Source organism: Manis javanica, chromosome 3, assembly GCF_040802235.1.
Source record: "Manis javanica isolate MJ-LG chromosome 3, MJ_LKY, whole genome shotgun sequence".
NCBI classification, from domain to species: domain Eukaryota; kingdom Metazoa; phylum Chordata; class Mammalia; order Pholidota; family Manidae; genus Manis; species Manis javanica.
In genome coordinates this window covers 44,343,055-44,357,847 of record NC_133158.1, presented here as the reverse complement: position 1 = coordinate 44,357,847, position 14,793 = coordinate 44,343,055, and the positions used below count along the sequence as shown (strand labels likewise).

Below are 14,793 nucleotides of genomic sequence, written 5' to 3'. Positions count from 1 at the left end.
GTCAGCACTTTAGCATTTTTAGAGGTTGGAGTGCTTAAATTATAAGTAGGATAGAGACAATAAAACCACAGCTGGGAGGAAGGGGTAAGCAATAGGAGCCAGGGGAGAGACGGCTTTAGCAGAGGTGGGAGAATGATGGGAAGACATGCCTTGATGTTGAACCCATTTGCTGCAAAACCTTGTGATCAAGTAGAAATGATTAATAAGAAAACATTACTGTTGGTTTCAAAATATATTACACGGACAATTGATAGCCTTGTGAATGCAATGAGCTAGATTTGGCTGTCTAAATGCAACAAGTACAGACCCCTTGATGGTCTGTCTACTACTGGACCCTAATAATGTCTCTAAAGTCCAGACTATGAGGTACTGTTTTCTGTGAAAGAAGATTGTGAAATGACTTTTTGGTATTTGAGTGATGAACACTTGTGAATGGAGCCCAACACAGCTCACCTTGTATGGAATTTCCCAACATACCAGGCAATACTGTATTTTTGTAGCACTACTCAAGAAGCTCTTAAATGGCACTCCCTTTCTGCCCCAGCTGGAATTAATCCATCTATCCTTTGTGCTTAAGAAGGATTTGTTTGAAGCCCCATTTTAGCATTCATGACCTTTTTTGTTCTTTTCCTGGTAGATGTGTATCTGTCTGCCTCCCACACTAAACCTAGAGTTCAAAAGCTCTTTCTTTTCATCTTTGTACATCAAGCACCTAGCATGGAGCTTAGGATATTAGATTCACTCAAGTAAGTCAGTGAAATTAAAAGATAAAAAAGTGATTTAGAAAAGATATTTCAATGAGATTGATGGTTCATCTGAATTATTGGGCTGGAAGGACTATGAAAATGCACAGATGGAGTAAGATTACTTCAGATATTTCAATTTGTTGGTAAAGTGGAAGCAAATTCATAGTAATAGCTGTCAGGGTCACATAAAGAGGAGTTCTTTGGATAAATAAAGTCAGGAGAAAATATTGCCACTTTCTGCTGCTCAAACTGGATTATGGTCAAACCAAGTGCTTACAGAAGAGGTTAGTGTTTATGTGTCAGTGAGCTGGGGGGTATCACAGGTAAGTTTTAAGGGAATGCTTCCAGACTTGTTCCTCCAATGTGACTTCAGATGCTGTACGCATGACTCTACATTGCACTGATATTAAAATATAAATGTCTTATATATGCATTTTACCCAAAAAGCAGCTTGGTTAAATACCCTAACAGGTGAAAAGCAAAGCCCTGGGAAACACTGGTCCCACACAGCGTTCCGTGTTTGATAGAACACAGCGTTCTCACGCTGCAGACCAAGGACAAGTAGGGGCTGCTGACCAGAAGCTGGAAGCAGCTTCATCACCAGAGCTCTCCAGAGCTGGATGGTGTAATAATGGTGCTGCTAACAAAGGGTCTCATCTGGCCTATGTTCTCATCTTCCATTATTTTTTCTTAGAGTGAAATGCTCACACTGAGCTTCAACTCAAATTTCTAATTTGGGAAACTGTATGTCTTCTGCCTTCCAATGCTTTCCCAGTACCATAAGCTCTCAATTTCTGCTTCCAGACAATGAAGTGGTTCTCATTTCCAGAGCACACCTGATAGGTCTCTTCAAAGAAGGCCATAATTGCTGGAATGGCTAATAATTAAAGAAAGTGGGGTTGAAAAATCCCTGAGAAGATAATTTTCTTCACCCACCAATGGAATCTAGACTTGTTTGTGGTTGACTTCCACTCAGTTTCTCATTGAGTAATTATGTTTCTATGACTTTTCCACAAACGTCTTGCCGCAGGCATGTGACAGAATCAGGTGGTTGGGGGACTTGGCTCAGGAGTCAGAGTCATTCTGTGGGGGGTCGGCTCCCTCCCGACGGGCTGCTGAGTGACAATGGCATGTGTGGGGGGGCAGTGGAGCCTCCACTCACCTCTCAGCCTCTTCAGCCTCTGCTCCCGCCTCCTTCTCCGTACCACCAGCAGGAGCACGAACAGCAGCAGGACCCCCACCAAGATGCAGGAGATGGTCACCAGCATCTTGAGCCCCTCGTTGGTTGTCAGCCCTTCTTCGCTTTGGACAACAGACTTAATGAGTGGAGGGATTGTACCTGAAAACAGGGCCATGATGTTAGATGGCTAGTAATGATGACAGCATGGTGGAGTTTTAGGGATGATGGGTTACGGGAATCATGTCGGGAGAACCAAGGGCGTCCAGTGTGATGGGAAATGAGAGAAACTTTTTCTCTAGGTCCCTGCTCATTTATTGTCTCACTCACTCTCTCCTCTGCCCGGCTTCCAGCTCCCTCCACAGTGCATCAAGTCAGGGGACTACACAGAGGGCAGAGCGCATTTATTTGAAAGGGACCTCATTGTGCCATTTACTGCTGGGTGCAGGCACTTGAAAGCATGGTGTCCAGGCTCGGTGCTTAAAAAAGCCACATGCGTTTACCAGGAATTAAGTGTCACCCATAGTACAATTGATAGAGGCTGTTTGAAAAATCACACATCAAAGGAGGAACAATAGGCTTGGCAAGTGGAGAGAAGAGAATCTGTAGGGAGACTGTACCAGATCCACTGGCTTAAAGAGGTTTAAAATCCCTTTTTGCTTTGCTATTCACTTGTTTTTTATCACAGATGTGAGAGCTAAATCTACTTCTAAAACTCTCATTTTAGCGTAGAAGCAACTTTTCCAAGGGGAGCTGTCCAGGTCTCTAAAACAGGCTACTCATTGACCAGGAATTGTTAAACAATGCCATGAAATTCAGATTATTTAGAATTGTAAGGAAACACCTAATGGACTGAATTCTGACTCCTATTAAGCAGACTTCTATGCAGAGGCTGAGTACATGAGCACAGAGACTCAAACGCAGACATCTGGTTTGTGCGGGGCCTGCACTTTGGTGCCTTCCATTATGTTAGCCGCTCCATCCACTGTATTTTCTGTGCAAAACAATGACCAGGAAGTCAGCGATTTAGGAAAACAAATGTAAAAATATTGTAATCTCCCCTTGAGAAAAAATGGACTTTGTCCTACAGTTAGTGAGTAAAGCAGGGATAATAGAATCTGTCACCCACGTGTCTGCTAAGGCCAAGAAGAGCACCCTTCCAACCTTACAGAGCTTTTGGCTGGAAATCCAGGTCTGTGAATGCTCAGAACCCAGGTAGAGGCACAGAGGAGATGCAGGTGAGGATGGTCTGCAAAGGTACAACACAAGGGGAGTGGAAACATACAGCTAAGGAAACGGCAGAAGAAAGAGTCAAGTAAAAAAATGGAAGACACTGAAATCTGACTGGTTTAGATCTGAAGCTGTCAAGGCTTTTTTCCTCAAAAATGAAAAGAATTCTTCAGGCAGATGCGATGAAAGAGATATTAAAGCTATATATCCAGGAAATTGGTTCAAAGAAATCTGTGATGTTTTTCAGGGAGAACATAAGGAAATATTCTTATTTCCTAGTGTAATAGAACCATTTCAGATCTCAGAAAATTGTACGTAGCTCACAGACCGTTTCATGATCACAGTCTAAGGTCCTGGATAAAGTGAGAATATTCATTTCTTTTTAGAAGACAATTTGAAATCTGCAGAGCACTCTAAGTTAGAATCACAGTGTCCAGTTCTGCACATGAGTGTCACTTGGTGAAATGATTAGCTCGGAACAAATCACCAATGTGCGCATTGGAGCTGAGCACTCTGGGGCCTCTGCAGGTTGTAGAGAAGCTTTGTGCTAGACTCCCACTGTCCTAAGTCAACTAATGCAAGTCGGTAATCTAAAGTCAAAAATGCACTTACTGCCTGAATGTGTACCTGTTGGCAGAGGACTTTGGGGAACCCTTCAATGCTGAGTTAAGCATTTTGTAATTACCAAAGTCCTTTATTTTGTGAGATTGAAGAAGTAACCCATGTTGGAGGAGAAGCCGGTCGCAAGTGCGGCTCTGCCTGAGGGTAGAGCTCTGTGGTAGGACAGCTTTGAATGAATGTCACACATCACCAAGAGCTTGGAAGCTGAGGAGAGGTACCACAAAAAGCATCTGCTCTTGAGGAATAGGGGTGCCATCCAGGATCTGGGCAAGCTGTTCCAGGGTCCTGGGGCAGAATGCCTTGCAGATGTGGGGCCCAAGCTGGTGAGGCCAAGGCCAGAAAGACTCCAACCCCAGAACCTTCCTACATTTGCAGGCTGTAGGCCTGAAAGGCTGGCTCTGGATGTGGGCTGAGGAGTGGAGAAATGGCCTTGGGCAGGAGATGTGGGGGTGGGTTTGCCAGCCAGAGAGGGTGGGGGGCAGCTCCAGGCTACTCAGGACAGTGCAGAAGAGAGTGGCCAAATGAGGGGGCCTGCCCGCATCACCTTGTTAGCTGCCCTTGATCATTTTAAAGGACCTCATAGACACTCTTTCCTTAGGACAGTATAACTGGCACTCCATGGGAGATCCCTCAGGACTCAGGGGAGCACCCCTTCCCTGCCCAGCAGTGAAGAAAGCTTCAGGCTGTTTGCTCAGGTGCAGAGTTGCTGGGCTAAGTCATCGAGCATCATGGTCCAGCCTGGTTGGGGGAACGGACAGAAGGCCCTGAGGGGAGCTAAGCCAGGAGCCCGGAACATTCTGATGAACTGCAGACAATTTTACCTTGTGAATAGGGCACTAACTCAATCACTGCCTTCTCTGAGTGAAAATCAGGGCAAAGCTGCGGAAACTAGCACTTATCCTCAGCTATTTAGAACTTCCTAAAGTTCCCTCACCAACAACATTCCCTGGCGCGCCACCTTTCAGCACCACTGGGTTGGCGTTTGTTCACGTATCAGTAAATGGTCCTCAAGATTAGTTGTAGAAAAAGAGGATAAAAAATTTACATCAGTTCTTTTCAGTCAACTAAACATCATGAGGCACCTCACTTAGTTTTCATGCAAATCACACGTGTGTGCACTTGCTAACATCCTATGACATTATTCTGCCCATTGGTGCCTCTATTTCTGCTCAGAGAGGAATATAAGCTCATTTACCATGGAAAATTGTTTTTGCACATGCAGTTTAAGGGCTTAATGAGAGCAGAAAAGAAAGTTGTTATGTGAATCAGGATGGGGTGCAGACAGGGGAGGGAGACAACAAAGGCATGGTTAGCTCCCAGACTTCAACAAAGCACAGAACTACGTGGTAAAGAACCTTCAGCCCAGGAGAAAACAGTCTAGCACCGAGACTCCCTACGGAGATGCCTGTCAGCCCTCACTCCCTGATTTCCGGAACACAGCTGTGGTCACGTGGGTACAATGGACCAGGGAGCCCTGGAGGGAGTTGCCTGAATGGCCCTGAAGCCTGACGGGCTGTGCCAAGGATGATTGTTCAACAGGAAAGGGAGAATGATTGCGCGCACATGTCCTGAGACCCAAAAGCGGGGGATAGCAGCCGACTTACTGCCGTCGTAGTTCAGCGTGGCGAAGTTGGCCTGCTTCTCCGCACAGCCCGCGCTGTTGCAGACTCTCATTTGCAGCTCATACCAGGTGGCTTCCTGCAGGTCGTACAGGATGTACGACTTGGAGAGTGAGGTTCGTTGAGCTGTGGTCCAGACTGTGGTCCCGAAGGGTCTGTACTCAAGCGTGAATGAGGTGATGGGACAGCCGCCATCATTCCAGCCGACAAGGTTCAGCCTCACGCGGGTGGTGTTGATGCTGGCGAAGAGCTCTTGCTCCTTGGAGAACTGGGGCTCTGCGGGGAGCACACAGGGGGTTTAGTCACAGCCTCCATTCACGGAGGCCCTCACTGGGGCCCCCACATTCACCTCCCCTGGGCTGCTGTCACCACCCAGGCCAGAACTCGGTCCAAGTTGGGGTCCCTGGCCACTGGCAACATAGGAAACTCCACCACAATGACAACTGGGTGTGTCAAGGTCATTTCTGTGTCTCTCAGAGTCCCTGGAAGAAGGAGGCTGTTTCCATGTGTGCGTTTCCCTGGGCACATCTGAAGGAACCAGGGTGGGGGGCTGGGCCGACCCTCCCCTTTCTTGTGTGAAGGGCCTGACTCAAGAGAAGACAGACTGGACTTGGGAAGAGCCCCAGGTATCCCTCACTCTGCAAATGCCTCCTGCTGGGGTCCAGGGCCCTGGCAGATACACTTCTGCACAGATCAATCCCTTGTCATCTAACCCTTACCACCTGTTACCAAAACTCAAGCACCAGATAGCCTCTGCCTTCTCATCTTGCCTTCCTGCCATGCAGCCCAGGCCGCCAGGTAAGACTCAGATGTGAGGGACACCTGCAAAGACCTCCCCCCTTACACACACTCGCAGCTCCAGCCCTCCCTGTCTCCCGTGTCCTCCAGGCTGCAGATTTCACTGCTGAACATCATTTCTCTGGGACTCATCTTCTTGAAGGTCTGTGTTTCAGATAAAAACCCAATTCATATCAAAGGCTAACAGAGACTTCCCACCTGAAATGCAGGGCCTGTGGGGCAGGTGGAAGGGATGGATGGAGGGGGCCTGGGGGACTAAGGGAGCAGGTCACACTAGAAGGTGGTGAGAGGACACATCTGTGTGTCACATTTCATGGCTGCCCAGCCTGGGCACTTCATGTTGGCACCAAAGCCCTTGACTTTCGAATGGCACCCTTCTTTTTAGCTGCAAATGAACTAATGAGAAAAGAACCAGAATACTCGGTAAGGCCTTGTCATCAATCTTGTAATGCTGGGCCACTGCCAAGCCCATTTGGGGAATAACCAAGTTCAAATGCAGACATCCAAGTATATGATGCATCTTCTGGGTTTCCAATTTCTCTAACCCAGAAGACTGAGCAAGGCTAGAAGCACGGAGGCGCACGTACCTTTCCCGAGTGTTTTCGCTTCTATGATCTCACTTATGCGCCCTGGCCCCACTCCATTTTGTGCGGTGAGAGTGAACTTGTACCATGTGCCACACTTGAGATTCTCCAGGCGGTAAGAGCGCTCACTCGGGCTGATGGGAAAACTTCCCCATTGCTCACTGTTATCCTCTGAATACTGCAGTATGTATCCTTCGGAAAAACAGACACATTCAAGAGCGTCATTTGCTTTCTACCAGAGGTTGGCTGGTGTCTGCATTTTGTATTAGATGAGAATTCTCAGAATCCACACACCTTGGGAACTATTAATGATTCTAGGAAATCTGGCCCTGGCTGCGAGGCCCGTGGGTTGATGTATTGATTACTGAGGTGTTCAAGCTGCACCAGACATCACTGCAGTGGTGCTGAACAGAGTGGTCAAAATAAGCCCCCTTCTGCCCATTTCCTTTTAAAAGGTGTCCAGGGAGAGGACACTATATCTCTAAATATCTGCCCTTCTGACCATATGTGCCCAAATCCTTGGGCCTGGGTGTGATCTGGTGCTGACTTATTTGTAAGAGAATCAAAGCTCTGGAGGAGGGATATATTATCCCTTTAGGGGTAGAAGTCTCTTCAGCCACCCCCAGGCAGTCCACAGTGACTAAAGGGATTGGCTCCGAATCCTGCCGCAGTCCCGGCATTTCAATAACAATCTGGCTTCTCCTTAGTTTGAAGCCCCCTTTCAACAATGCATTTCTCCATGTGACCACCATTACGTCTACTTCCACCACTGCTAGCAGCGGCTGGCCCTTTCCTGAGCACTCACTGTATGCCTGCTCCTTATGTCACCTCAGTAACCCTGGGAAGCAGTGATTATCAGCTCCACAGTGCAGATGAAGACCCCAAGGTCCCGAGAGGTGACCGCTGTAGTGTCCAGTAAATTTCAAACCCTCCTGTCAGAATCTAAAGCCTGTGCTCTTCTCCCTCATGACCACGGAGACATTCCCTCCTGTTACAGCCTTCGTGCTGTCACCCCAGCCACCTCGGGGGGCAAGCGTGTTCTCAGTGTTCTGCCTGTCCTGTAAACGTTCACACCCAGGCAACCCAGGACTAGCCCGCCATGTGCATGGTGTCCTTTGCCAGTGGACTGGTGTCTCCTATCCAGCTGTGGAACTCCACTGTTAACGTAGGAAAAGCACCTCTCACCTCCACACCACACAGGCTCCCAACCCCACACCGGCAGCACTGAGTGCCTTCCAACCACTCACACGGCGAGCACCTGTCTCTGACTTCCTCCCGTGGTCCATGGTCACAGCCTCCCTGCCCCCTTTCCTCCTCCTGCCTCCGCCGGGCCTTCTGCAGCCCTGGTTCCTTTGTCCCTCTTGAGGCTCATGTTCTCTTCTGGGTCCTGATCCACCCTCCTTGCAGTCCCTCAACACCCGACAGGTGCACTGTGGCTCTGTGCGTCCCAGGCTGCCATGTCACGCCCTGGCTTCCACTGCAGCTCTGCCGAGCCATGTCCTCAGTGCCCTGAACATCGTGGGGAGCACCCTTTCCCTCTGATTTTCTCCATCTCAGCTACTTCTAGGAAGCCTTTCCACCCTTGGCGATGGGAACCCCCATGTCAATGGCTTATGGCCATCACTGCATTTCAGGGACCCCCGGCTGCCTTTGCTTAGAAACCCTTTCTTACTAGACTGGGCTTCTTCTCCAAGACCGTCCACTCTGATGCACCCCTTGTGCTCCCTCTCACTGCTCCCATGTGGACAGAACCAAAGCTTCACTTCCCTTGTGCCTCGAGTCCTGGGGCCCTTGAACTCCTCCCTCAGTGGCTCATTGTTTTTCCCGGAAACATCCCGGAACCAGCCTGGAGCCTTTGGTGGACCATTTCAGTGAGGAGCCTGCTCTCACTCACTCACTCTTCTGACTTCAGGCCACATACCCTGCCAGTCACTAGCTCTGGTGCTTTTTCACCCACTTTTCTCCCCAGCTGTCCGACATCACTTGAGAAAGTCATCGAACTGTGATACTTGTGACCATGGAAATCTGCACTGTTTCTGCAGCTGGGACCTCGCTCCCGCTCGGCAATGCTTTTGCTCCTCTATGACGGCTCGTGCATTTCACACAGCAGTCGCTACAAATCGTTCCCATGCTCTCAAACCCACAAACATATCCTCACCCCTAAAAATCCAACTATTAAAAAAATAATCTCACCTTCTCTCTTCCCCTTCACCCAGTGGAGTGCTGATGAATGTTTAGCAATAGGCTCTTAATAAAACAAAGCCTGACTGGTAGCATTTCCAGCTTCCATGGCGTGTAAACATCCCCAGCCTGGCTGTGGTCACTGAGTGCAAAGCTGGGAAGAGGTGGTGGCTCATTCTCATGAACCGGAAGGAGCTGGCTGCAGCACACTGCTGGGCTTTGTCCTAAAAACAGCCCTGTAGTCCTTGTTGTCCTCTCAGTACCTCTTCCTGCTCAGAAGGGGTGTCCCCTGCCTTTGGCCATTCCCTCCCTGCTTCGGCTTCCTTTGTCTCTCAGTCCCCTCACCCCTGTGCATCTTCAGTCTCTTCTTCTCATTGTCTCCCTTTCTGGGTCTATGACTTTCTCAGAATGAAGTTCTCCCAACTCCACTGAGGCTAGAATTATCATGTTATTTCATCCCCGCAGTGTAAACTCCTTTATTGTCTTCTACTATCCCCTATTTGCCAAAGTTTTGTGCCAATCAACCCCTTCTCATCGAAATGCTGGGTTCTCCAATTTTTAGTAGTTGATAAGTTGGAACAATAACTGTTTACTTGAATGAATGACTGAGTACCTGCATGAATGAATGATACAGTGTTGGCGACATGGGAAAGAAACGGTATGCAGCATCTCTGGGAGAGAGTGCCAAATTCTTTTTTTTTTCTTTTTTGCATTTGTTAATCTTTCACTCAGATTGGGTGTAGAAAAATAATTTTGTGAATGAGAATCTGGATGAATGATTAGTTCCAACAAATACCGTAAAAATGGAGCTGTGGTTTCCCGTGTAGGCAATGGATGAATCAATTTCATGATGTAATTTTGGGGAGGACCAAACTAACACATAGTGATTATGTGATGAAGAAGTGTCACTTATCAGCCTGTGGATAATGACAACCAGCCAGTTATTGTGGACAGCCTGTTTCTTATTACCTCTGATGGAACTGCCCCCATTGTCCCCAGGGAGCCAGGACAGGGTGATGGAAGAGGAGGTGGTTTTGGACACGGTAAGCCGAGGCTGATCTGGCGGCACTAGACAGGAAACAGTTTTTAGAAAACAAGAGTTAGTTTATCACATCTTTAATCTTCCTTTACAGTCATTTACCAAATCATTTTTAACAACCATTTATTAAAGAAGTGTTTTAGGTTGCCAAAATATGCAATTCACTTCTGTCAAAATGTCTGTTTAGTTGATATCTTGGGCTAAAGAGAGAGAACAGAGTGAATCTATTATTTAAAGAAACTTCAACCACATTTCTACTTGGATTTATATCTAACTCATTTCCTCACTGATTCCTTGAAGCTCTGCATTGTGCATCACTAATTGCAGTCTTCTTTAATCTTACTAAGGACACACGCATTATTTTATTCTGAATTTCAGCCGTGTCTCAAGTGAGAAAGATGGGATTCACTTAGCCATTCTGTACTCAGGGATGCAAAGGTGGGAAGGGAGAGTGGCCAGTGGGAAAAAGAATTGAAAAAGATGTCCACTTTTTTGCTCCCCCAAGACACAACACACACACTCACACCAAAAATCAAACTTGCGTGCTTATATGTTTGAAGTATACATACATCTAAGCAATGGGTCTCAGTAATATTTTGGATTAAATCTGAGGACAGAAATGCTGAAGAAATTCAGAATCAGGTTATCCAAATTACATAGGAAGCATCCTATAAAATGTCCATCTCTCTCCCTCCTAAGCAGCCTCATACGTTGACCCAGAGACATGAAAAACTGACCCATCTTTTCAGAGACATAATACAATACTGATATTCTGAAATGCCCTGGACTTCTCCTGTCTTTAATTTACCTGACATTCCAGATAAATTTTGCATTAGATTTTAAAAAGATAGTTTCTCCTCCTTTTCCCTCCCACAAAATTGATTTTATTTTTACTTGCTGTGATTTATTCATATGACACTTAAATCCAAAGCGGCATATACACTTTGACTTGTTGACTAATAGGAATATCACTGTGCATATTCAAATCCGAACCCAGTCAACAGTCCCTTGGGATTTTACACATAATTTTAATATGACCGTCTTGAATTTGTCATGTACCTTTTGTGTATACCATGAAAAAGTTACATATGCTGTACCAAATACCCAATTAAATATTGTAACAGTTACTTAGAATTTCAGCTAGTGTCCTTTGGACATACCTTGTATATAACAATTTAGTCAATTAGCAGGTACAAAAGACCTTGATTCAGACTTATTTCCTGTTTGTGTTTTGGGGTTACTTATACGTATATAAAGTAAACCATGCAATTACAAGTTATTAGGAAGAACTTTTTCAGCAATGTTCACATAAATCAAATGAGAGTAGGTGCTCTACATGCAAAAATGTAAATAGTGTGATCTCTGGGATTATGAAAGCTTTTAATTTTCTTTGATTGGCTTAATTATATTTTCCAAATGAACATACCTTTTTTTTTGGTAATATGAAAACAGCAATTGGCTCTTTATAAAGGATGACTTTCAAATTTGTTCTGTTTTACTCTTGGAATATAGGCATATATACAAAAGTCCATCGTTAAAACAGGCCACCACATTTTGTACCTTGTACTTGTAAATTTAAAATAATTTCATCTGATCCCCAGTTGTTGTTGGCAATGCAGCTATAATAGCCGGAATCTTCTGCCTTCACCGTGCGGATAACGAAGCTTCCGTTGCTGAAGATGCTCCTCCGTCCATCGATCGTTACCAGGCTGGGTGTCCCGTTACTACCTCACAGGAAAAAAAGGGCACAGATTAAAGAAATTACAATCCAAATTAGCTGAGGTTGGGGAAAAGCACACAGACTCTCTCTGAAGCAAACAATACATTTGGAAGCTTGTCCCAAGTGGGAATTAAACTAGGGTTACATGACAAAAACAATCCAAGAGCTAAACTTTGCTCCTGATACATGTCGATGCCCGTCCTATCCCCAGGGGGCCTCCCCGTTCTCCACCCTGGTGATGTCCTCTTTTTGGAAATTCCTTCTGTGGACAGAAATGCTGTTTTGACCATATCACACAGGGACAACTATATTATGGGGTCTTTTGTATGTATACTTAAAGTTACAGTTGTTAATGATTCTGCCATTAGAAAATGAACTGTAGTATCTCAAGAGGGTGATGAGCTGACCCAAATACAAAGAGGGGTCCATTGGCCATTGTCTCCATGCGGGGTCACCCCGCACCAAGCAGAATGCCACTTGAGCTTGAGGGCTTACTTATTTCCTTTGGAATAACAGACTTTAAGAGAGATGATAAAAGCAGCCACTTGGTCACTGGACCAAGACCATTAGTTCAATAGTTTATGTCTCCGAAGTGCTTTTGTTTGAAAACTAAGGACTCTTGTGAATCCATTTGATTGCAAATCTCTGTGCTCACTAGTGAATTCTCCACTCGTATGTCCTATTTTCTTCCTCTGACTAGAGAGAAAGCACTTAAAAAAGTTACATGGACGTAATACATCTCACCCGCTTTCTGCCTTCCGTCTTGGCTGCTATTATTTTAACAATTACTACAAAATGCAAAATCAAATTTTATATTAGCAAAGTCCTCGTGTACTCCCTTCCTTAAAGTTACTTCTCAGAGCATCTGATGTAGGATCAGTTGGTACATTATCTTGGAAGGAGAAGAGATAGGTGCTAAGTCTTATGTAACCTTGGGTACTTTCTTCTAAGTTATAAAGGAAATTTACATGCTAAAGTACAGAAAATGCCCCAGAGAATATTGGTTTGGGTAGAGTATTTTTCTTGCAAGCATTCACTTATGAATTTAATGGTTTTGCATTTATAGAGGAATGACATAATAGATCAGATCCTTTTTAAAGCCAAGATTCTGTGTGTCCACCCTCACTCACCCCCGCTGCCCCCGACCATCTCTCTATCTCAGAAGAGTTAGCCGGTTTCTTGGAGCATCTGCTAGCATAAATGAATACAAAATCAGACCGCTTAGACCCAACTCAGCACATCTGAGGTAATCTCTATGAGGCTCACTGATGGCATCCATTGGGTTACTGGTTACCTGTCTTTCATCCATTTCACTGCAGGAGAAGGGTCCCCAACAGCTTTGCAAGGCAGGGCAATGTCTTTCATCCACGGAGTGGTCACTGTGCCGCTGAAGGTCAGGATTCGTGCGGGCGCTGGAGCACCAAACAGAGCAGAAGCCCAGTTACTCCACAGACTTGTCTGGACAGAGGCCAAATGACCTTCCCCAGTATAGCAACACCCCCCAGACAGGTGAGAGCAGCACTGCCAGTTAGCCTGCGGGAGCTCTTCTCTGGTACCTGGCTGTGCAGAAGGGATTGTCATTGTAACGACATACAAATAGCTGAAAATCCCTCCTGTAACATTTTCCCCCTCTATTGACTAAGCATGAAGAACCCAAATTAAATATTTGGGGCTTCATAAGCTTCACAGCTCCAAGCTGTGTTTTCTATGAGACCAATTATTTTTCAAAACACTTTATTAAGCAATTTATTTCAACACCCAAAACTGCACATTAAAATATACTTTTAATATCTGAGAGAATAGACAATACACAACACAAAGCCCCAGATGACAGGAAGATGTAAAACTGAAACAACTTCTATTTATCAAGTTTGTGGTACTTTGCTGAGTTTATTATATCAACTTGATCTTCAGCACACATTATGGAAAATGAACGTTTTCTGAGTGTCCTGTCTTGAAGAACAATGGTTTGCCTGGGCCAGTGATTCAGATGCTCATATGGGAGCATGCCCATGGGACTTGGCACTGCAGCAGAGAGGAAAAGCCCAGGGCAGACCTGTGTGAGCAGGGGCCTCCCTGAAGACCAGAGGATCCAGCACTGACAGGTGCCCAGTGCCACCTTCTTGAGTGAGACACCAAAGCTGACAGACACACCAAGACACAAGTCGTCCGGAGGCAAAGCCATTTGCCAGAGCTTTGCCATACACTGGGGCAGTGTTTTCTGGGGTGCTTCCTCTGGAAGCTCAGCCTGGCCAGGTACACAGACATGGAGCCCGCAGGTGGATGGTGGCCTTGATCTGATTCTGGACCCATGAGAATGGGATCGGTGAAGGGACCCCTGCACCATTTCAGGCTTGAGGGTTTGGACTGGCCAAGGGGCATGGGGGGCAGACTGAAATTCCAGTAAAGTTGGGGCCTCTGGAGCCAACTCATCACAGTCATCCTGGTCTGGGACACAAAACTTAGTCATTAAGGTCTACCAGTCAACTCTGATTTTTGTTTTCTGAGCATTGTGGGTAAAGGCAGAAGGGAAGAGGAAATGCCAATGGGCTCAGAAGCTGGGCCTGTTTTGTGCAGCCAGGGGGATGGCAAAACCCAGCTATGTGTTTGAAGCAACGTTTCTGACTGCCGGGGACACTGAGCTTCTCCTGCTAGAGGCAGGGGCCTCAGAGGACAGCTCAACGGTGGCATCCTTGTGCCGGTGGAGGACTCTAGGGCACAGACTGTGTTATCAATGCATTGACGTTTCTGATTTTCCATAGTAACAGACATATCCTGGTCAGGTAGCATGGCATTTCTGGCCTTGGTAGTTTGGCATTTTCCCTTTCAGACCCTCAGACCATCCTTTTAGGTGATGAGGAATGGTCTTGCAGCAAAAGGGGGCTGTAATAATTCAGGAAACCCAGAGAGAGAGTTGGGGACTTTCAAGTTCCTTTCTTAGCCCCTTCCCTCCATGTAAAGAAAGGTACTTTACATGGAATCCCAGAAGCTACACACATACTGGGATGTGTGAGAGAGTGAAAACAAAATTCTATGAGTAATACTGTGTATGATGCATTCTGATATTTTCTTTTTTTT

The 14,793-nt window shown here is 46.1% G+C and overlaps 1 protein-coding gene across 2 annotated transcripts in view; it reads right to left on the bottom strand.

Annotated features, from left to right (window-relative positions):
- Positions 1-14,793, bottom strand: part of DSCAM (DS cell adhesion molecule) — a 718,205-nt gene that overhangs the window by 46,814 nt on the left and 656,598 nt on the right. For both annotated transcript variants that reach the window (XM_073231316.1, XM_073231317.1), the window contains exons 22-27: positions 13,010-13,127; positions 11,556-11,719; positions 9,926-10,024; positions 6,779-6,967; positions 5,379-5,669; positions 1,909-2,085 (exon numbers count right to left, since the gene is read on the bottom strand). In XM_073231316.1, the coding sequence (XP_073087417.1) occupies positions 1,909-2,085; positions 5,379-5,669; positions 6,779-6,967; positions 9,926-10,024; positions 11,556-11,719; positions 13,010-13,127 (1,038 nt within the window). The remainder of the gene's footprint in view (positions 1-1,908; positions 2,086-5,378; positions 5,670-6,778; positions 6,968-9,925; positions 10,025-11,555; positions 11,720-13,009; positions 13,128-14,793) is intronic.